This window comes from Electrona antarctica (assembly GCF_951216825.1).
Source record: "Electrona antarctica genome assembly, chromosome: 19".
NCBI lineage: Eukaryota > Metazoa > Chordata > Actinopteri > Myctophiformes > Myctophidae > Electrona > Electrona antarctica.
In genome coordinates, this window is record NC_136800.1 from 22,309,284 (window position 1) to 22,334,463 (window position 25,180).

General features: G+C 43.0%; 1 protein-coding gene across 1 annotated transcript; it reads left to right on the plus strand.

The window, feature by feature from the left end:
• The first annotated feature begins 384 nt into the window (after positions 1–384).
• LOC306943541 (protein APCDD1) lies at positions 385–24,857 on the plus strand. The gene is made up of 6 exons (XM_079529939.1): positions 385–824; positions 12,848–13,013; positions 14,539–14,749; positions 15,410–15,733; positions 21,014–21,335; positions 22,519–24,857. The coding sequence occupies exons 1-6, from the start codon at positions 785–787 to the stop codon at positions 22,986–22,988; spliced, it is 1,533 nt and encodes a 510-aa protein (XP_079386065.1). The 5' UTR covers positions 385–784; the 3' UTR covers positions 22,989–24,857.
• Positions 24,858–25,180: the final 323 nt, after the last annotated feature.

Sequence of the window (25,180 nt, forward strand, 5' to 3'; positions counted from 1 at the left end):
CAGACAGTATAGGCTACATACAGCTGTTAGCCTACAGGCCTACAGGACTAATTTATTTGGTCAATTATAAAAACGAATCATTCAATCGGTCAATTCATTGATAGGCCTGATGCAGCCTAATACTTGCGATTATTCGATATAACCTAGGCCTAGCCTGCTTCAGTAGACGACTACATAAGTGGATTATATAAATATATTTTCGGTTAATTGTCCAGCCCTAGTTTAGTTTAAAACGACCTAGTGACTCCACGCCCCTAAAAAGCTCAAGAGAGGCGGAGGCGATCTGAGCTGTTGCTTCAGACACTCCTCGGGGCGCAAAGACGCACGAAGGACGTGAGCAAAAACACTGGGCTGCTGCATGCTTTCGGTATAGTAGCCTAAACTATCCCCTGCATTATTTCTACGGGTTTAGAATGTTTTTACACGTCTATCTTATCGTCGCACTGAAACGGCAGCTTTTATTTTTATTTTAAGAATCATGTCAAAACGTTTTTAGTTGTGTTGTTCTTGGAAAGTCAATGACACACTTGAACTTGTGGGACTATACTCACCAGGCGTGTTTTCTTTTCTCGTAGCCCGTAAGCCTATCATTTACCAAACAGATGGTTTGATTTGTCATCATAAGAGAAGTGGTTTTTACTTTAAGCCTATTGTGCAGACTGTGTGGATAGCTACATGATGTGGGCACTCATCATCGCGGAACCACCGAGCACGCTGCGTAAAGGAATTCTCAACTTCCAAGTGTGAGCCGTCAAGTCAAGTTCATAACAGATATCAACGCAGGATGGAGCCCACGTTTATACTAGTCCTCGTTGCTCTTTGGGGTAAGGAACGGAACTATAGACTACTTTGTTACTGTAACTTTGTGCTATCTAGTGGTTCTCAAAGAGGGGTCCAGAGACTCTCGGGTTCCTTTAGGGGTTCTGGCTAAATTGACGTCCCCAACTCTGTAACTCTGACAGTAAATGCCACTTAAAATATACTGTCAGATTTGGTTTCAAAATGTAAAGTTATATGGGAGGGTATGGGAAATCCTGGTAAAAGGTTATCATAGACAGACAGGTTATTATAGATAGGCTACTATTCGATAGTGTTGAACACATGAAGTCATTTCCTGCACAATAATTTATCAAAATATGGTTGTAGCCTATATGAAATTGTATACATTATTTTATGACATAATGTATTTTTCCTTTCCGTTACTCATTTACAAAGCATTGATTTAAAACTCATTATCAGGTGGCACCTCAGAAAGAAGTTGGCACAGGGCCACATCTCTTCTGAATCACACCTGTTTACCACCTCATCTCTGAGATTCCTTTCTTTCTTTTTAAACATATTTTTTGTTAATTTAGTCTAACTGGTCAAAGGGAGTTATAACAATAATAATAAGGTATCGGTGAGTTATGTTCATATGATGTACATTTTTTAGTGGTGAGGGCAATAAAAAAGGATAGCCTTGGGCTATTGCACAGATGAAAGCATGTGGAGAGTTAAAGGCCACTTAAAACGTCCAGCCCGGATGAAACCCCCCAGTCTTGATGAATAGAGGATTATTGGACTGTACTTGACCCAGTCCATCTGCTGCCAATGACAGTCTAAAGGCACGTTCTTTTGGCTGCAACTTCAAATGACCATGAGATTAAAAAAGAAAAGGTATTTTGGAACCCACTTACTCTTAAGTGTGTTTAAGTGAATCTAACGTTCAATTAAGTGGCGCATATTGCAGCCTTTCCTGGCGGCAATAAAAATGTAGTTGTCAGCATGGATTAGTGTGCACTGTAAATGTATGGGGTGGTGGGGGGAGATCTCAGGAGCACTTGGAATGGAGATACACAAAAAATGGACACACAAGGAATTGTGAATGTGATGGTTCTCACTTTGAAAATTAAAATAATGCAAAAGACAGACAGACAGACAGACAGACAGACAGACAGACAGACAGACAGACCACTATTAGGCCTGAACATGATACCTCATCAGTCATAATCAGTACTGTATGTCATTATGCACCAATGTGGCCAGAGTGGGCAAGCCAGTAGACTGACAGAATGTTTTGGTATAAACGTCTGGTGTAATTGTTTTGTACTGGATTATTTGTTTACGTCCATTGTTGTATAGGCTGTTGTTTGCCTGCAACTTTGGTTTGTCTTGATGTTTGCCTTGGGACTGGCCCATGGGAAAGATGCTCTTGAGTCTTAATCCCAGTGGAAATGAACGGTTGATTAAAGCCAAATTAGATAAAGATGCCAGAAAAGACATTCAAGCTGTGTCTCATTTTCCCTGTTACGGAGCGGATAACATCAGTACAAATTCTGCATTATTGTGAGACTACCCATGTCTCTTTCAATATCTCCCGCAGCACAAAGAAAGTCCCAGTCTCTATGTAGTGTGTCTGGGCACTATGGATTAATGTTAAACTCATTGTCCTTTGTCTCGGGGATGTTCTGGCATGGGACGTTTGGTTTTCTCCGCTGCCTTCTCTTTGTCAGGGGTCCCAGAACTGTTACCTCACTGGTGGTTTCTGTCCAACTGGAAATGTTCTCCGTGGTTAGGGGCTCTGGGAGTTTTTGTGGGTTCTTTGATTTAGATAGAGAGCAACAGTTTGAGAAAGTGGTTGAGGGACCGGCAAGGGGTTTTAGAGTCTGCCGTTCAACTTCAGCTATTGGTGGCTTATAGGCTGTAATGAGAACTTTAAGAAGGCAGGTCAGAAATACTCCCAGGGCAGGCGTTTACTCATAAGATTATAAAACATCCAGAACTAGGGCTCTAATGAGTCCTTTAAATAGCCTATATGTTTTAGAAAGTTTCCTTCCTTCCTTTTCAAATCACAGGTTTACTTTAGTAAAAGAGAAATTATTTTCTATACAAAATACAATGATTTGCATCTGCCAAAATAATGAAAACAAAGGAAAAGGTCAGTTAACAAGACAATATCAAATATGAGGCGCATGTAAAGAAAACCAAAAAGGGGCAAATTATCATGAGACATCACAAGATATCAAGCTTGTTGCGTGTAAAGCAACATGCAGTACTTGAGAAGTGCAATAGCTAAAGTCTAGTTCCATTATATTATTATGAGGGGAAAATTGGAAGAATAAATTCAGCACTATTCATAATGCTTGAAGGCTCTCGTCAACGTGTCGGGGAACAAATTTGAATTTATTCACAGTAATTAAAGTTGATATCAGAGGAAGCAATGCTTAATGTTTGATGGAATAACTATATCCCAAATCAAATAGAGGGTATGCGCGTGGCCGTGACATCATCATCATACCCAGAAGTTACGCCTTACTGAGTGGCAAAAAAATACTTTTCTGGCCTTGACAACCCATACATCTTAACAGAAAAGTCCTATCAGATTGGATTAAACAACGTTAAACAACATTAAACTCACTCATTTGCCACTTGATTTCCCATTCATTTTATGCATGCACATAACCTCTATATAATCAGTTATGCTTAGGTACTTTCCAATTACATGCTCTTTCTTCAAGTCCCAAAAGTCTTACATTTTATTTTCCTATAGGGAGAACAAGCCACATTTGTCCTTTTAAAAGGGAACACAGCTAGGAAGACTAATGTCTTTCTGTTTTATTGAGAGAAGTAAGTAGAGAAGCTGGGGAGAGGGAGACAGTGAAGAGAAGGCTCTGGCAATTTAAACGCTCTCAAAGTTCAATGAACACTCAGGACTTTTTACTGTGTTTATGGGTCATCTAGGATACATGTCCAGAACGTCTTAACCACTGCACCATTACTGGGGCTGCACAGGGTCGTATTTTGTCTTTATTTAGACAACGTGAAAACCGAGAATGAAATAGACCAGGGAACATACAGTACACACAGTAAAAATAAATGAATCCCCTGTGCTTATTTATTCATTTGAAACTCTGCGAATGTACAAATGTAACCAATTTGTACACTTGCAGAGTAAAATTAACACTTTTGCCATGCACAGTACAGTGATGCCACGGTGTTGAAAAGTACACAAATGCAGAGTTCAATAATGAACACAGAGTTCTGCCTATAATTACAGTTAGGATGTCTTTACACCAACTAATGTACCCACCGTATACAAATGCTTTTTTATGGTGTGGTGGCACTGTAGGGCTAAGCACACACACACACACACACACACACACACACACACACACACACACACACACACACACACACACACACACACACACACACACACACACACACACACACACACATGGGCATTGAGGAGGTGGAATATAGCACTGTACTGGCGTACAATTAAAGCAGTGGACACCCCATCCGAAAATACTTTGTGCCAGGAGGACACCCATACAAGATTTTTGTTGTTAATAATACATTTTTAAATAGCCTAGATCTACAAGCTCACTGATTTTGATTCTGAAACCCCCTCAAAGATCCCTGGGTTAAAGAACCTGTTCAACCCCTGTGTGGTTGTTTAGAGATTTTCTATTGGTTCAGATCAGCTTAGTTGGTTCTCTATAGCACCAAAGATGCTCCCCTAAGAGTACGAGCCAAATAACCACTTTTAGAGCTATTTAGCACCAGTATTATTGTGTGTGTGTGCGTGTGCGTGTGCATGTGCGTGTGCGTGTGTGCGTGTGTGTGTGTGTGTGTGTGTGTGTGTGTGTCTGCTTGTGCGATGTGCATGCGTTTGGGTGTGCTGGGCTAATCTCACAAACCACTGAACCGATTAGCGCCAAATTTGTTGTGCACGCTCACACTGTCAGTAATCCAAGGAAGTATAAGTCTCCTGATATTTTGTATGTGTAAATAAATAATAAATAAAACTTAAATTTTACACTGGAAGTCAATGAAGGAGATGACCGACTTTGAGTCATAGTTATGACTTCTGACGTCATAGATCACTGTTTCCCAAACAGTGGGTCGGGACCCATTTGTGGGTCACAGACCAATTTCTATGGATCACGACTCGAGTTAAAGCCCCCTACATTTAAAAAAGGATACTGTATTTATACAGTATATTTCAAAGGTTTATTTTTAATATATATTTGTATCATTTTATAAATGTTAAAACAAACAAAGAGAATTAAGAAATTCCATACATAAAAAATATACATAATAATACGTACTGAAAATAATGACGCACTATTTTCAGTAGTTTGTGTCCCGGCCAAACATCTAAGCTCTCTTTTGGGTCTTCTCGACCTGAAAAGGTTGAGAACTATTTGTATACTGTAGAAGACTGTCATAGTTATATGACGTCATAGTTCTTCTGTTATAGTTCTATGAAGTCATAGTTCTGACATCATAGTTCTGATGTCATAGTTCTATGAAGTCATAGTTCTGACATCATAGTTCTGAGTGACGTCATAGTTCTATGAAGTCATAGTTCTTACGTCATAGTTCTATGAAGTCATAGTTCTGAACTCATAGTTCTGACGTCATAGACTGGCCACATGAAGTCCCAGATCCACATTGGAAGCCATGCTGTCATTAGGCCCCGTCTTGCTTAAACACTGTGGTAATGAATGAGAGATAGCAGCATCTTATCAGCACTCTTTTCCTGCAACTTAGAGCAGACTTTCCATGATATCCGGCCCGCTGTTGCACAGATGCTATCAGCTCTGCAGTATTCAAGGACTGCATGGCTCATTCCAGAGGAGGGATTGAATCAGGTCTCTAGTACAGTGGTTTGTGGGGTCTGTGGGGGGTCGGGGGGGGGGGGGTTCCAGGGGGTCCCTAACAAAATGAGTGAATCCATTTAGACCTGGAACATGTGGAACATGTTGTTATAGAAGGTGTTTGTAGAATCGGCCTCAGGTCTACAGTAAATGGGTCAATGTATAGCATTAAAATCAGTTTTACCACTTTAACTCATTAAAAGAAATGTGAAATATTCTTGAAACAACACAAATCTTGTATGGGGTGTCCCCGGTAGGGATGGGACGATATGAAAACGAGAATTAATTTCAAAATGTGCTTAAAACTTAGAATGCCACCTTTTTTTAACCTGCACTTGAATCCCCAGCATCCCTATATTCTGGGGGGAACGTTCACCGAAAATAGCCGACAGACAACCTCGTTTCAACACGTTGTAAGCTTGTAGATCTGCTATTTTTGGCGAATGAATTTGCGTAGAGTGAAATAAGAGCTCTTTACAGGTCCGTTTTATCAGAGGGTTTAAGTGGTACTGAATTACAGGTTAGTTTTATCAAGTACAGAGGGTTTAAGTGGTATCGTTTTATCAAGTACAGAGGGTTTAAGTGGTATCGTTTTATCAAGTACAGAGGGTTTAAGTGGTATCGTTTTATCAAGTACAGAGGGTTTAAGTGGTACTGTTTTATCAAGTACAGAGGGTTTAAGTGGTACTGTTTTATCAAGTACAGAGGGTTTAAGTGGTACTGTTTTATCAAGTACAGAGGGTTTAAGTGGTACTGTTTTATCAAGTACAGAGGGTTTAAGTGGTATACTGTTTTATCAAGTACAGAGGGTTTAAGTGGTACTGTTTTATCAAGTACAGAGGGTTTAAGTGGTACTGTTTTATCAAGTACAGAGGGTTTAAGTGGTACTGTTTTATCAAGTACAGAGGGTTTAAGTCGTACTGTTTTATCAAGTACAGAGGGTTTAAGTGGTACCGTTTTATCAAGTACAGAGGGTTTAAGTGGTACTGTTTTATCAAGTACAGATGGTTTAAGTGGTACTGTTTTATCAAGTACAGAGGGTTTAAGTGGTACTGTTTTATCAAGTACAGAGGGTTTAAGTGGTCCCGAATTTGCAGCTCAACAAAAGCTAATTCATCCTAGTCTATGACGGAGGACAATTTCTCAATAAATGTAAATCTCCATGATACAATAATTTTTAGTGTTTTTTAGACAGCAACGATAATAACAATTACCGTCCCATCCCTAGTCCCTCGGTCCTTGACATGAAGAAGTTTGAGAACCACTGCACTAGTATTCCAGCATCCAGACTCTGTCTCGTCTTGGCTGAAGTATACAGGATTATAATATCTGCCTCACCTCAAACTCTGAGTGGTCCTGAGGGGGTTACACTTCTCACGGCCGTACGCAGTGCAAATCCTAACCGCAAGCCCTCATAATTCCACATTGATAGTTAACCTCGATGGAAGTGCATGGTTTAGGGTGTGTGTGTGTGTGTGTGTGTGTGTGTGTGTGTGTGTGTGTGTGTGTGTGCACATTTGTATTGAATAAATCCTTATGATCCCAGAGGGCCAACATGCTTATAGCAGCCAGCAATCAAGTTATAAAAACACATTAGACTACAGAAAATAAATCCCCCCCCCCCCCCCCCCCCCCCCCCCACTGATGATTTAGTAAAAGTGGCATTACATGCTGTGTAGTGTGTGTGTATGTGTATGTGTATGTGTATGTGTATGTGTATGTGTATGTGTATGTGTGTGTGTGTGTGTGTGTGTGTGTGTGTGTGTGTGTGTGTGTGTGTGTGTGTGTGTGTGCTTGCTTTGTACTTTGCTTTCTCCGTAAAGGCCCTTAACTATAACATGCATGAAAAAGAAAGACACCGTGTGTATCTATATATAACTATGCTTACGTGTGTGGAAATACACATACATGTGGATTCATGTGGTTGTGTGTGTGTGTGTGTGTGTGTGTGTGTGTGTGTGTGTGTGTGTGTGTGTGTGTGTCGTATATTTCAAGGTCCCATATGCCAAATTTCACCTGTTATTAAAGGTGTGGTGGTGTGTGAGTGAAAGAACGAACCCGTGGGGAGGTTAAAAGGGTGTTTACATAACACATCTCAGCAGGCTCTCTCTCTCCACAGTCCGTCACCCCCCCCCCCCCCCCACACACACACACACACACACACACACACACACACATACACACACACACACACACACACAGGTTTGTATTGCTTTACTTGTGAGGACATCACAATTATATTATAGGACGGCATTGAAAATAGCCAAGAAATATAGGTGAAAAATAGTAGATCTACAAGCTCACAACAACACGTCACAGCCCACAACCGCCCCTAAAGCCAACCTCCACATGCCTGATCCTAACCCTACCCTGAAGTCTTAACTCTAAAACACATTGTTTTAAACCATAAACACAGCCATTTCTCTTGTGAGGAGGACCAGGACAGGACAGGACAGGACAGCGGTCCTCACCATTTATCAAATGGTTGCGGTCAGGCAGAAACCTAGCTTATATCTCCATTCTTCAACTTTTTGTGCTTTGTTGTAAATGAATGGTCTACTACCTACTTCATCACAGAAGAGTGTCACACAAAAATAGTGAACATGGCAGAACTACGTGCTCACAACAAGCCTGTAGATCGGCTAATTACCCCATTTTGATTGGTTTTAAAATAAATACTTGAAAAAGGAACTTTTTTGACATATCTCTATTCTCTGCTGTCCAGAGGAAACCTCATAACTAAATTTTTAAGGAAATTAATGAAACCTTATATTTTTTAAACGATGCAATACTGCCTCATCAAAGTTGGTGTTGTGACTTTAGATATTGTCAATTACTTGCATGAGAAGGAGAGAGGTGGTGGAGTTCTACCAGACAGTTTGAGGGTCCAATGGAGTTAAGAGGTTTTGTCCAATGCGTTTTTTACTACTTTCCATTGGTTCAATATTTTCGAAACAACACACAAACGTAAAGGGTGTTCAATATTAGCACTGATTTATGGAAAAAAATCAAAAACCTAAAAAATTGAGTAATGATGTTTCCTCTGGACAGCAACGATATGAGGTTTTCACCTGACAGCGATGAAATTCTACTATACTTGTGGGGACATTTGGCCATCACAAATATAGTAATCCAAGCACACACACACACACACACACACACACACTGCTTTCTGCTGTGCTCATTGTGAAAACAAGATGTTGGCAGCGGCCCCGGGTTTTTCCTGCGGTCCAGACTCTGCTGCAGGTGCTACAAAAGCTTGCCGCGCACGTACGCACACCATCACACACAACCACATAAATCCACATACACACAAGCACAGTTACTGTATATTCACACACACCCACACCCACCCACACACACACACACATTTGCATTAGGCCTGCATGCAAACGCATTGACACGTCACAATAACAATTTAACAATTGAAACAGACAGACAGACAGACAGACAGACCTACACAAACACACCCACAGGTAAGCATACAAACACACTCACACACACACACACACACACACACACACACACACACACACACACACACACACACACACACACACACACACACACACACACACAGAGCAAACCCAAGGGCCTATATTATTTGATCGGGCACACACACGTACACACACCCTACACACACCCTACACAGCAATGACCGCAAACACGGTTGTTGCCTACATATCTAAAAAAAAACTCCCAGAGACTCAAAGCAAAGTGCAAAGCCTCTCCCCTCCTCTTTGATATGAGCGCGGCGGCAGGCAGCAGTGCAGCGTTACTAATGCCACCAGCTGAGGACGGGGATCATGTGCGCTTAGAGTCCGGTGTTTCAACAAAGCACCGGGGCTCTGATGTGCTCGTCTGTACTCTACCACACCAAGCCTTTGATAAGACCTCCGCTTATATACTGTAGTGTATCATTGGAGCCTCAAACAGCTGGATCCACCTCTCTTTTGTTCTCTGCCAAGGCTTTCAATCATCGTAATCAAATGTTCTGAGTTTCCTCCTTTGGTGTTGAGCGTGGTTGGTACACACTACACACTACACACAAACACAGGGGGGTCGGTCTGTACACTCTCAGAGTCAAATTAATGCTCACAATTTGTCAGTGTGTAAACCCTTGGAACAGGGTGTGGCGTTTTGTTTATGACAGTGCTCCCACTTTATACTTTTAAGTGTTGAAGGGGTGAAAGTTATACATATGTATATCTTTTGTTAAAAGGTTAAAGCTTTATAGTATGATAGTAATCATTGCTAAACAAGTGTTCAGAAAGAAAGGTTTCTCTCCAGCTCTTTAGAAAACAGAAAAAAGAAAAAGAAATTCAGGTCAGGATACCAATGTTATCCACAAAGATCAATTTAAATTTGATAGTGACAAAAAGAAAATCAACCAGGTACTCGATGGAGATGCAAAAAATAATAATGTAAAGTATGCTGGTGCTTCAAAGATCAGTGGGACTGGAATACTAAAGACAAGCGATCCAAGCACTCAAAGGGTTAAAAATGTAGTTAAAAGATGCAAAGTTAAAAGAAGCCGACATGTTTCGACTCTAACAGAGTCTTCATCAGGGCAAGTATATGCATTTGATAGTGTTCCAGTTACAAATTTGTCTGATCTCTTTCAGACAACTTTTCTCGTACATACATTTAATTGCATTTATCCTGTATACATTCTCTCTGCTGATTGGATAGCCTTTGAGGAGATCATGTGACTTTCATTGGTTCTCCAGCGCGTCCAATCAGTTGGTCTCCACCTGAAAACGGGCAGACCCCAGTTATTTTAATGTAGAGGTATTTAACACTTATTTTAACCAAAATAAATTCCCCCCCCCCCCCCCCCTCCCCCCCATAATTGAGCACTCAGAGTTCAAATAACTGTCAGAGTTTTGCTGTGCACCCCGTCTCAAATGATCCTCATAATTGCAGCCACACCAGCATTCCAAAGCGCTAAATGATATTGCCAGGCAAGAGGGGTTCAATAGAATGAATTTAAGGCAAAGTCCTCGTATTTCAAGGTAGATTCTGATGATATTACAGTATTATATGGGATAAATCTCTCTTGGAATGTGAGCTTTGAGGGCTTTTCTTTGGATGTAGATATCCTCTGCCCCCAGGCTTTGAAAAATACTTTAATTTCCGATATTTTATCCCCGTGAGCTCCTCCCTTTGTAAGAGTTATTGTTATTTCATGTGGTGCACGGATGGCATGCTGACAGGATAGGGAATGAACTATTTATATGTATAAATAGATAAATAGAATGGTTTGCAACCCCTTATGTGTACTGTGTTGTCTTGAGGAGTTGGACAGTCATGAACATATTGTGCTCTGTTTTTTAAGAGCTTTTTAGATTCTATTCTCCAGACTCCATAATACCCGATTTGTATAACATTATATTGAAACTCCACACATTCTGCACGTTACAGATTAATGGTAATGCCCAGTAATCTCTCTGTGATGAAAAGAGTCAAATGGACTGAAATAGATCAACAAATGACTTCAAAGTCCCGACAGAAGAGAGAGGAGACTCCAAACATCAGGAGACTCCAAAGAATGATCCAGGTGTACCTGAAGGCTCAGCAGGTTGTTTGCTCTCTGGTTTAGTCATTATAGAGGTGGCTTTGCACTATCAGGAGATTTGCCCGTAATTAAGTGCCAGGATATGTCCCACAGAGTAGTGTTGAATGAAGCGCTGAGGCAACAGCAGTCTTGTGTGACGACAATCTATATTCCCATTTCATCGCCCCGCCATTTGAATGCAGCACATCGACAGGAATTTGCATATGTTGAATACACCACCTCCACGCTCTAATAAATACAAATACTTTCACACGGATAGCAGGACTATTTCAGCTACCATATTATAGCCTGAATTCTCAAAATGAATTCTCATCTTTGCTGGATTAGCATGGATACTGATGAGGTACTGTATATTGAGGATAATCGATTAAAACCTCCAACCTGCAATATAGAAACACTTACTGGGAGGAGGAGGGTCTGGAATTCAAAAATGACTTGAGGAACAGTGAAAAAGTATTGGTATCAAAATGTACTTAAGTGCCAAAAGTAGAAAGAACTCATCATGCAGAATGTCCCCATTTCAAATGGTCGAAATGTATGAGTGTGGTAATCAAAATCTACAGTAACTAGTAGCTAATGTTTTCAAATAATTGTAGGAGTAAAAAGTACAATGTTTGAGTAGAATTATGAATTGGAAATACTCCAGTAAAGTAAAACAATTAAATAATCACACCCGTGTGAAGTGAGCGGTGCAACTATACAATTATTGGGGTCGCAACTACAGTATGAAAACCTGTCAGTCCAACCGCCCGTTACGCCTCGTGACAGGCTCCATATAATGGCCAATACAGAATTCATTCCATATGTTGATCTGACCTCATCAAACCCTGTACACTCAAGACACTGCCCCCGCTGCCACCCTTAGATCTCCATAAATGGAGATCTGACATTCTATGCAGGAACGCCTACTGAGTAGCAAAAAACTACTTTCTGGCCTTGACAGCCCATATATCCAAACAGACAAGTCCTATCTGATTGCATTAAACAATGTTAAATGGCGTTAAACTCACTTTGCCACTCGATTTCCATTCACTTCATGCATGCGCATACCCTCTATTGCAGCTGTTTGTACCCCAAATAGACAGACATACGTTGAGACATAGACACATAGAGAAATAGAGACACACACGGCCAGTCATTGGAGCGGTTGGCACCGCTCAAAAAAGACACCTAGGGCTCCATTTTCGTCACCGCTTTTTTTACTATTTTGCAAAACATTTTTGAATAGTTAAAATGGCCAGTCTACAAGCTCACAACGTGTTAATGTAGATTGGCTAGTTGAACTATTCAAAAATGTTTTTCAAAATAGTAGAAAAGGCAAAGAAGTTTAGGGATAAGGGGCTCCATTTTGCGCCACCCTTATCCCTTAACCCTAAACTAATTTGCCATTTTTTACATTGTGAGCTTGTAGATCGGCTATTTGAACTATTTTAAAAGGTTTTTTAAAATAGTAAAAAATGGCAAATTAGTTTAGGGATAAGGGATAAGGGGTGGCGCAAGATATAGCCCAAGGGGTTTAGCGGTGAGGAAAATGGAGCCCATCGTGTGCAGTAGTACTTGGGTAAATGTACTTACCGGTAGTTACTTTGCATCACTGACTATTGTTTTTCTGTTGTTTCCCTAGGCTGGGGTGAAGGATCATCTCTGCACTACACTGACAGCAGGACCAAGACGTTTGGCCGACCAGTGAAGGACTCCCAGTGCCAGCACATGCTCAAGCACCTCCACAATGGAGCCCGCATCACCGTGCAGATGCCTCCCAACATCGAGGGACACTGGGTGTCAACCAGGTGAAGGTTATTGTTATGCAGTAGATCAGGGGGTCTTCAACGTTTTTCATTCCAAGGACCCCTTAGCTCAGAGAGAGACTTAAGGACCCCTTAGCTCAGAGAGAGACTTAAGGACCCCTTAGCTCAGAGAGAGACTTAAGGACCCCTTAGCTCAGAGAGAGACTTAAGCCATCTATGAAAACGTTTAATGAAGATGGGGGAATCATTAAACCTTTTCATAGATAGCTTCATATAGACTTGTTTGACAGCACTGTCAATGTGTAGCGTTGTGTTGTATTCATGTTAATGTGTATTTTCACTTTATTTTCACTCAGACAGTTAACGACTTAATCCCTCAGTATTCCCCTTAGAAAGCTTTCCCTGAGGACCCCCTAGGGGTCACGGACCCCCTGTCGAAGACCCCTGCTGTAGATTGATTTACCGTAGGGAATAACTAAAAATTCATATAGCCTAATCAATAACAGGTTTAGGTAAATAAAGGTCTCTCCTCTGATGTTCATCATTTAAATTATAATCTAAACATATCAGGGTGTTACTAGTTAAAAGTGTTTGTCACGCTGTTTCCTTTCCTCTTTTTCTTTTCTTTTTGGACCAAAAGTTTTTGTTGAAGACCAAATTGATTGATAGTGACATTTTCTTCATTTTCTCTCTTTTATTTTGCAACGAACTTCCATACTGAAGTGTTATTTTAACTCTGATTGTGTAACTCTGAAGGAGGATAGTGGCTGTCCACTCCACACCCAGAATGATAATCATAAATGAAGCATAATGCTCAGTAAACATGTTGAACATGACGTGTTGAATGTGACTGTCAATTCCAATGGATTGTGATTGGCCAGCATAGCGTGTTTCTATCGTTCATCAAAAGGCTCTGAAAGTGATTCCAACGATAGGGTTTAAAGCACTGTCATTATAGTTGTGGTGCGTGGACTCCTCCGTCTACTTGAGTTGGAACAAAGTTTAAAACAGTATGATTATAGTTATCGTTCTCGGTGTTGACGGATCTTTACGGGTGTAATCCCAACACAGAAATCTAATTCAGTGGTTCTCAAACCTTTTCATGTCAAGGGCCCCCAAATATTTCTATTTGGCTGCGGACCCTTGCGTTTTGTGTCCCTGCAGGCCCTGGTTTTGTGTTCCTTTCCCTGGTCCCTGGCACACATTTTGTGCCAGGGACACCCAGAAGAGAAGATTTATTGAGATACAAAATATATATATATATATATAAATATAGCAGATGTACAAGCTTGCAGTGCAGCACGGAGTGACACGCTGCATGTACATCTGCTATTTTTGAATAACCATATAAAATATGGATAAAATGGTTCAAATGATTGTGTGATGCTGTATTAACTAATTTAGCTGGGGACCCCCCCCCCTGGGAAAGTCACCAAGGACACCTAGGGGTCCTCGAACCCCACTTTGAGAACCAATGATCATTCTAATTCATACAATCGTCTTCTCTGTCTTCAAGCTGCATGTGCCGTTATTGAACATCTGCACTCTCTTTGGTCTCTGGTCTCAGCTGTGAGGTGAGGCCGGGCCCGGAGTTCCTGACGCGCTCCTACCGCTTCTACCCCAACAACACCTTCCAGGCTCACCAGTTCTACTACGGCGACAACCACTGCAGCACGCCCACCTACACACTGGTGGTGCGCGGCCGCCTGCGCCTGCGCCAGGCCTCCTGGATCATACGCGGCGGCACCGAGGCAGACTACCAGCTGCACCGCACCCAGGTGCGGACTCTTCTCCCTTCTGGCTCCCAAACTATGGAATGAACTCCCCATTGCAATTCGAACTAGTGCAGACTCACTCCCAAATTCCCAATCTTCCCTTAACCCGCAGCGCTTTCCCTAGCCTCGACAACCTTGCAGGCTTATGTAAAGGCTAAAAATGTCATTTAAATAGCATGTTATGCAGACAGATGCAGGTCATTATTGATCTGGCATCCAATAGTGAGAATAGTTTAAATGTACAGATATTCTACTGTTAGAGGTTCTTTGTTTACTTATGATCCTAGAAGATGACAATGTCTATGCATTTCATGTATTATGTTCTTGCGTACTGTAAATCACTCTTGATTAACCCATTGAAACCGGGAAAGCATCTGTGTCATTTTAGATTTTAATCCATTTTTGGGCGGGAACCCCTTTTGGTGTTTCAAGCATTCTGTTATACTTTAGCTATTGAAAAATAGCAGATCTACAAGCTCATAGCGCGCCACCGAGTGGCGCGCTATGAACTTGTAGGTCTGCTATTTTTGAAAAATCGTAAAAATGCGGCACAAATCTTTGAATAGGTATATATTCTTTCAGAGCGAACGTTTTTTTTTATTTCGACGTCAGGCCTAAATGGGTTAAGAGTGTCTGCTAAAATGGCCACATTGTAACTTGTAGGTGGTGTGTCACACCGCCACCGTGGCCAAGGAGCTCAGCCAGCGGCTGAACCGCAGCTGCCGAGGCGCCGTGCGGGGCAACCGGGGCCCCTGGGAGCCCAACGTCAGCTACGAGCTGTGGAGCGAGGACGGCGGCTGCGACTGCTCGCGGGAGCTCAACTTCGCCATGCACGAGCTGCAGCTGCTGCGCGTGGAGAAGCAGTACCTGCACCAGAACCTGGACCACCTGGTGGAGGAGCTGTTCCTGGGAGACATACACACCGAGCCGGCCCAGAGGATGTACTACAGGCCGTCCAGCTACCAGGCCGCTCTGCAAAACGCCAAGGTCAGTGCAGAGGCTGCATGCTTTCCGCTAGGTGCCTTCCCGGCTATAATGGGTATACTGTCTGTATGGTAAGGTAACAAATCTCTTTAGCAGCAATGGGGCAAATGTGCAGAATAAGGCTCTGGGGATGATTTAGAATCACCATTTATATTTATATTTGGATAAAATATCTGTATTTGACAACATACAGTACCTGACTGAGCTGTTCACTTGTATAGTACCGGTGTATACAAGTTGACACCGTTACGAGTTACAAATGTTATGTGACCTCCCGACTTTTGTGCTTATCACATTTTTGCCATTGTAAGCCCAACACGTTCAGCGACACGCATGCACAACTCCCTGGTGCAAATACCGACCTCATCCTCTAAATCTAATATTAAGAAAGGACCCATTCATCCGCCGTCCTCGCCGGGGATATCATTTCACTGTTTACACTGTCGGAGCAGCAGTTGCTCCGCTGGATGAAATCCTAGAGTGAAGCTTTAGCCCGTCACCGCTTTACAGAGATTACCCCGCGATGCTGTTCAACTCTGCTGTCTAAATAAACATCCATTTGTACTTGGGGTGGGATGATAGGGGCCTTGGTATAGCTGATCATAATATAAACAGAGTACGGAGCAGCACTCATCATCACACACAGGCTCTCTCACTGCCTGGAAGAAGGAACTCCCCCCTGGCCCACGCAGGGCTACGTGAAACCCCTGTCAGCCTATCTCTGGGAGGGATCAACATGTGGTATTCCTAGAATTTGGAATCATGTGGCCTTTATGAATTATTCCAGAGTGCATACCAGGTCTGATTTCATGCATGCCTGAGGCCCGTATCAAAGTTTACACTCTCCCTTTCTTTCTTCCATTCTGTCTCTCTCTCTCTCCTTTTTTTCACTCTGAATAAAAGAAGAATAGGATGTCAGGCTGGTAACGTTCTGCTTTGTGTCTGGTATAATCAGAGAATTCCAGCAACCGTAGCAGGGTGTTGTAGTACTGTTTGGCTAAATACAGACCTACTGTGGAAATAAATGTCCACTTCAGAGACATATACTTATTTATATTCTTGTATTGTGTCTTAAAAGTCTTACTTTTAGAAGATGCAGTTCATCACCGGTAGTTAACTTCAATTGTTTCCTCTTTAAACAAATGACCATATATGTATTATTTACCACTACTACCTGGTCCAAGAGGTCAGTCTGTCATCAGCTCACACATGAATGAGAGACAGGTTATAAATAGACTGATCTGGTAGAGTGCATACCATTAGGGCTCAGTATGTCAGTAATTGCACAGCTGTCCCAGGTTCCAATCGGACCCTTTGCTGCATTTCCTGTCTCTCTCCACTATAGAGGGTATGCGTGTGACATCATCATCAAACCAGGAGGTTATGCAGGAACGCCTACTAAGTGGCAAAAAACTACTTTCTGGCCTTGACAGCCCAGACATCCACACAGAAAAGTCATATCAGATTGCATTAAACAACATTAAACAATGTTAAACTCACTTTGCATGTTGCTTTGCCACTCGATTTGCCACTCGATGTGCCATTCACTTTAAGCATGCGCATACTCTCTATTGCCAAGTATCAAGTATAAAATAAACTTGAAAATACTCACTTCCTCCAGGAGCGTGGCTTGCTGCTGCACCTGCAGGTGACCGAGTTGCTTTGGAGGCCCGCGACTCACCAGACCTGGATTCTGTTTAGCTTTTTTCAACAGAATCCAGGTTTAGTCAGTCGCAGACGTGTGCACGAAACGAGCACGCGTGTGACAATTTCACGGGGCCACGCTGAATTACTAGGTCCATTAATCACTGCTCATCTGAAAGGACCTTAATGAATAATGAAAATAAGGTTTAAAAATATTACTTAAGTTACAGACAGAAAAAGACGGTATACTAAAGCAGCCTATACCTTCCAACTAAGGCCTTGCAGCTCTCTGCCCTGGCTGTGGTCTGTTGTCAGCCCAACACAAAGCTAAACCTCCCCTTTATACCATGTGGATCCTACCAAGAGACAACAAGTAGTAATTAGGAATCAATTAACTACTCCAGACAACTAACAATGGGGTGGGAACATATTAATCCCCCTGTGTTACAACTACCTCAGTACCTCCTACCACAAACTTGAGGTTGTAATGGTTTATTATTTTTGGAGGGGGGTGGATTTTTAATTCTGTGGCAACTATCCGATTCATTAATCTTAACTGGCGTACCCGGGGGCTGGTCCCAAGCCCGGTACATTTATCCATGCCAAATGTGTTCATTTGTGGCTGTTGTTGTTGGGTCGATCTGAAGCAGTGATACAAGTGGCAAAACAGCAGCAGATTTTTGTTTTATGCCGAGGGCAAATAAATGATTAAATAACAATTACAGGCAATAACATTTTAGTGGGTTTTTAGTTCTGAAGAGGCAAAGAATTTTGTCCAACAACAACAGCAACATGAGGCACTTCCAAAGATAAACATGTAACGAATGTAAGCCCCCCAAAAAAAGAACGAAAAGTGGTTAATTTATACATCACATGACCATGTTGCTTGTCGAAGGACAAGGTAACCAACAGGGGTCCAAATGGACCCGGGCCTTACAGGTCTCTGTAACTCTGTGTACATTTCATTCTAGTTCCATTTGTTCACTGTCAGAGTTGAAGGGTTTTACAGAGTAAATTAGGGTCCCAGAGATTAAAAACAAAGGGATCAAATGGGGGTCAAAAGGTTGTGAATCACTGAATTCGACTTTTAGTCTGACTGTATCACGACTTTTTAGAGGAGAGGTGTTCAGGAATGAGCCCTGTACTTTTACAGTGCCGTCAGCAAGTCTCTGTTTTATGAGCTGAGAGTTCCTATAGAGCTGGAACATCTTTTCCACACATGCAATAAGTACCATAACCCCCCCCCCCCACACACACACACACACACACAGAGACACCTCTTCCTATACACATAGTGCAGGATTCATGAGAGGCCTCTTCTCCAGTGCTTCCATTAACCCCTCACACTGAGGTGGTATATGGACCTGAACGGGAATTATTTCAGCTGAAAGAATGCACCGAAAACTCCTGCTTTTCCTCCGCTAGGATTGGCCCCCTTGTCTTGCAGCCTTTAAATCTCCTCTGCGAGCACAACGCATGTCTGGGGGGAGAAGACAGAGGAAAAGGAGGGAGGGGGAAGTGGCTCTAAAAACTCTGACCACCCTCAAATAACAAATATGTACTCCCCCCCCACTGCTCCCTGGCCTTTTTGTCTTTGGAACACGTTTGTTCGACAGGGGAATAAATATGTCCAGCTCTCACGTCCCATGAGGCCTGAGTAATAGTCGTCTCTCTCTCTCTCCCCGGCCAGAGCCCAACAGCTGTCTAGTCTGAGGTTCCTTAGCGTCTCCAAGGTCCAATCCGGAGGCTCCCCTACAAATCCAGACATGTCATGCAACGATGAATGTGATTAACGGTCATTTGTGCCTCGACGGGACATCTTTTTATGAATATGAGAGTGAATGAAACGAGTCCGCAGTGCCTGGTTGGTTCTTCTCGTTGCTGCTGTGTTTCATGTTAAAAAGCTGCGCTTGTTTCCAGTGTTTTTTGCAACAGAAACAAGCAGCCAGGTCTACGAAAACAAGCCCAAAAGAAGCAACCGGTTTTAGCACTTGAACCCTATAATATCAATCGACTAATTGAAAATAGTCGATTTACAAGCTCACAACTATTTTCAAAAACATCTCAACATCATCACAACATGCAAACCACAAATCTTGTATGGGGGTCCCTGGGGGTCCCTGGGGGTCCCTGGAGCCACGTATTTTCAGATGGGTCTGTGGATACATCACATATTCATTTGGGGGTCCTTGACATGAAAATGTTTGAGAACCACTGGTTTAAACAACATTAGGACGGAATCCCAAATAAACACTTTAGAAACAAGCCCCAAAACAACCGCAAACCCACAACTATACCAATATTTACAAGCGACTTTACAGAAAAAACAAGTCCAAAGTCACTCATAATAAGCGGACTTGGCAACACCGTTTGTTTCACCCACCGCTCTGTTGTCTGCGTTAGTGTGCCGTCGAGGCATCAGACATCTGTCTTTCTCAGTAAATCATGTGATCGCCCTGAGAAAATTCCAGGACCTTGTCCGGATTCCATCACTTCTCTTGAGGTTTTCTCACAAAGGAAATTGTTTTTTCCTTTCTTTTTTTCCTTCTTCTTTTCCTTCCTCTCCCTCTCTCCCTCCCGCTCTCTTCACCTCTCAACTCGAGTCCAGCCGTTTGTGTAGATTTCATGACACAACTTCAGACCGTGATTGATTAAAATAACATGTAACGCTGACAGGCTGCACACGGATGGCAGAGGGTTTCTAATCTCTGTGATATATCCAATGGCAATCTGAACTCTGCTGTTGCAAACCACTGACTATACCTCACCGCTGACATGTGGATCATATCAAATGAAGAGTTTAATTCCAAACCAATATGTTCATTTTTGGACAAAATAAATATAATAAACCTTACTGTCATATTATTTTTGGACTAAAACGCTTCCATATGTCCATCGCTACATTTTGCCCGTGCAATGAATCAAACTAGCCAACATACCTGAACAATTGATGTTATAGGGTTTGCTCAATATTACCGTTTTGCAATAGTCTCAACGTGGCTATATGGCAATATAACAGCATTAACCCATTTAGGACTGAGGCCGAATGTTGCTACATACTGTAGATAGCAACAAGAACCCCAAGGAGGATTGTACTTTAACCACTTGATCACATACATCATCAAAATAGCGAAAATAGCAGATCTACAATCACACAAGGCATGGCAATGCACTTTTGAGCTTGTATATTGCCCAATTTCGCTATATTGTCCGATGAATAGGACAGCTGTGGCTCAGCAGGTGGAGCGGCCACTTGGGAATCGGACGGTTCCCGGTTTGAACCCTGGCTCCTCCTGGCTGCTTCACTGGCTCTCATTTATCAATGGAGTGTGCAAACCAGCTTACATTTGAGCCCAGGAATGAGCTCATGCCAAAGTCCACGTGAGATTTATCAAGCAATCCTATACAGCCAAACAAGCGTACATTTGGTTTGTCCTTTCTCTGCTCTCGATGAGCATGGTTCCTCTGCTGTTGGTGTGTGTGTGTGTGTGTGTGTGTGTGTGTGTGTGTGTGTATGTGTGCGCACGTGTGAGTGAATGTAATGCACTTTCTAAAGCGCTTCGGATGAAGTACAACCAAGTATATATAGTATATATATATATAGTCATTTTCAAAGGCTTTGTATCTTATCTTTTCCAGAACCACGACCACGGCTGCATCGCCTGTCGCATCATCTACCGCTCAGACGAGTTCCACCCTCCCATCCTGCCCCCGCGGGCCGACCTGACCGTCGGCCTGTACGGCCAGTGGGTGAGCCAGCGCTGTGAGGTTCGGCCCGAGGTCCTCTTTCTCACCCGTCACTTCATCTTCCACGACAACAACCACACCTGGGAGGGCCACTACTACCACTACTCTGACCCCATCTGCAGACACCCCACCTTCACCATATACGCCCGCGGACGCTTCAGCCGGGGGCTGCACTCCACGCGCGTCATGGGAGGAACCGAGTTTGTATTCAAAGGTAACTCGGCTTGGCGGTCGATTGTGTGAAGTAGATCACATGATTGCATTTTACTTGGACACTTACATTTGCTTCCTAGGATCCTTGCCAAGCTTGCGTCCCTTCCCCCCTTGCCACCCTGCTCCCAGAAATCCTTCCAATATGGCTCTCGTTCTAAAGTTGCATTCTATCTTGCCTGCATATCCTATTCTAAACAGAACAGATAACAGATCTTGCACTGAGAGTGTAATGGACATCACACTCTCAAGAGTAAAACAGAGTTTTTGCAATGACGGGACATAAGTTCTCTTAAGTGGGTGTTGTGACTTTCATGCAAGTCACTCTTGGTCGCCTGTATATACAATAATAGAACAAGAATGGGAAGATGAACTGAGGTTGGCTGGAATTGTTAGTGTTGCTCAGTGTGCTCGTGATGACAGGGCAGGGTAGCTATCAAGCCTAAAGTCTAATTCATATGTTGTCTAAAGTGTACTTTTTATGCGTTGCTTGTCAGAAAGAACGTGTTGGCAGGCGACACACCCTTGTGCGATGGAGTATAAATTAAGCTTAAATCTGGTCCCAGGTCCCTTTGCATGAGCACCCCATTCTTTTTTGTTGACTGCTGAGCCGTAACAGAGTGAGAGCATGTTTGGGATGGCGTGTTATTTCCATTTGAGTTTCATGCAATACCTCTACTTGTCCTAACCGACCACAACATCTAAATGTATCAAGAGAAGAGCAGGGAGACCAAATACAACTTTTGTAATTGCGTTAGTTATAATGTATTAACATATTGATTGCCAGGTATTAATTAATTCTAATAAAACCGCCTGTGTTTTTACCTTATTTTGTCAGCCCATGGGACCCGTGATGTGTCTCAGATGTAAGCAACAGTGGACGGTCATCTTGTCTTTCACCCGGAAAATACATTTTGTAAACACGATCATCTGTTCTTTAGTTATGGTCCGTTGAATAAAGCAATCAGGGAAAATAATCAGAGATAAATGTATTTTTCTAAATCTGATAACGTTGAGGCGGATGGAGACAGAGTTTTCACTTCCGGTTGTATCCGTCTCCTAGCGACCTAGTATCATTTATACGTTGGCGAAGGCCACCCTTTAGCGTAAACCACTGAAAAGACGTGATATGCCATTGATTTTAAAATGTCAACCTGACTCTTGCTGCTCTCCCCCGCTCCCTCCAGTGAACCACATGCGGGTGAAGCCCATGGACCTGGCCACCACGTCCCTCCTCAACGTTTTCAACGGCAATGAGTGCGGCGCAGAGGGCTCCTGGCAGATGGGCGTGGAGCAGGACGTGACGCTGACCAACGGCTGCGTGGCGCTGGGCATCCGCCTGCCGCACACAGAGTACGAGCTGTTCCGCATGCAGCAGGATGCGCACGGCCGCTACCTGCTCTACAACGGCCAGCGGCCCAGCGACGGCTCCAGCCCTGACCGGCCCGAGAAGCGGGCCACCTCCTACCAGATGCCCCTGGTCCAGTGCTCCTCCAGCAGCCAGCGCTTCGAGCACGGCGCGGGCGACGACGACGACGGAGACCATCCCCAGAGGCTCAGGAACGGATGCAGAGGGCGACACCGGGGTCACAGAGAGAGAGGCGGTGCGCTAGCTCTTGTCGCGCTGGCCCTGACTCTGTCCCTCCGGTGGCATTAGCCGGGGGAGGCGGTTCCTTTTTAATTTTTTGTACATAGACACAAAGGAGGGAGAACAATGAACAGGAGATGAGATTCATTCACAAGCAGACTCGACCCCAGTGAGATACGTACGTTTGTGAATCCGACGGCGCACTTAAAACTTTTGTCCTTTCTCTCTCACTCGCTCTTTCTGCGATAGACGCTGGAGGTGAACAAACCGGCGAGTGAGTGGAAACTAGCCAGTGTCTCCTATGGTGCCTTGTTCTCTGAACTCCTTCCTATGGTGCCTTGTTCTCGGAACTCCTTCCCAGACAGCAAACACTTGACACTGCTGCACCACAGTAATTAACTAACTGCACTTTAGTAAAGAGTGGATCTAAACTCTAGACATGTCTGTTTGCACACAGACACAGTCTTCTGAGATGCCTATGTATATATATCCACACACAATCACCCTCTTGAGAATGCGTTTTATACAACATATTTTTGCCCACAGAAAAATCACCTCGGTACTGCGCAGCGAGTGAAAAACTTGTACTTCTACAATGATCTATGTCTATGACAATAACCTCCCCATCTCGTGAGTAGATACTGTATGCTTGAAGGACATCAGGCTCTTGAGTTTAAAAAAAAGGGAAAATGACAGTACACGCAGCTTCTTTAACATAGCTTTGCTGTATGCCTCGATGTAATGGTCAGTAGCACCTGTAAGCAGCTATCTGTCATCTTTTGTAAAATGAAATATCACTGAATCACTAAGTAATTCCTGATGCAACACAACTTCAGAAAGCCATTATGTGCCGTGTATTCTGTACACTAACCTGATACACTGTCTGAAATCCTCACCAAGCACTAACTATCACATTTAAACTCAAGATAGCACACCACAACTATGTTGATGACAGTGGTGAACAATATAGTTATAGTCAGAGCCATTGAAGGAGATGAGAGTTCACTTCATTGGTCCACGTCTTCCACACAACACACCTATTGGCGAATAGTGACAAAGCCCTGAACCGGAAGTTTACAGAATGCACTGGAGTCTATGGGCATTTGTCACTTTTTCTAGTTACATGGGCCACGTGACCAGCGCCGTTTTCTGCCGCCTCAATGGTGTAACACTAAGTAGACGGCTCTGGTTAGTGCTTGTTGTGTGGACAAGGACCTTTAAGTATTTCCACTGCTTGCATGCTTTTCTGCTCCTGATGCGTGATGCAAATTAGCGCCGCTTGGTTTTCCTCTGGAATACGGTGTCATGTACTGTAAAATTGCTTCCAAAACCATAATGATGCACTGATAGTGGGACAGAAGCAAATAGGCTATATGTAGTCTCTAGTCTGTAGGCAACATACCCGAGCGAAAACAAGGTAACATAGAGGTGTGCGTAGTTGAGGGTGTTTTCAGTGATTGAGTTTTCAGCACCATCTGGTGGACGGATTTGCAGGCAGTGACATACAGACACACAGGGCTCATTACAATAGTTCCATACTTCCATTAAGACCTGAGGCCGATTCTACAAATGCCTTCCTAATGCAGTGTAGTTTTCATGTCAAGGACCATCCAGATTGATAATATATTTGGCTGAAAATCCCCATCTGAATATGTATTGTGCCTGGGACAGCACAGAAGAGATGATTTGTGTTTAAAAAAAACACTTTCAAGATTTAAAAGATGTTAAAAAATAGCAGATGTACAAGCTCGCAGCGAGGCACGAAGTGCCACACGGTGAGCTGCTATTTTTGAATAGCTAACTCAACTCAAATCTAAAATAGCACTGTGCTTTCACGATTTCAATGGGTTAAGAGGCTCTACTACACTACTATAAATGTAATGTGGAAACACCCCGCTGTGTCAGTATGATCATGGTACAGTGCAGTTGTGCAGTGGAAGAAAACTAAATCATTTTGGTGAAATTAAATGAAATGAAATGATTACTATATTTACCCAGGGTATCTGGGCTAAGCTCAAGAACTTGTTTCCAGCCAGGCCCTGCTCATAGAACATTTCATCGTAGTGGTTCAATGCCTTGTTCAAGGGCACTTCAGCGGTGCTAATTTTAACGTGTCGGACCGCTGATTCGAACTGGCAACCTTCCGGTATCAAGACCGCTCCGCAATCCGTTCGGCCACCGCTGCCACTGGTATAATGCACTTCTTTCTAAATGGTAGATCCTGTGTGATAAGCAGCGAATATGAAGGTCCTGTATAACTA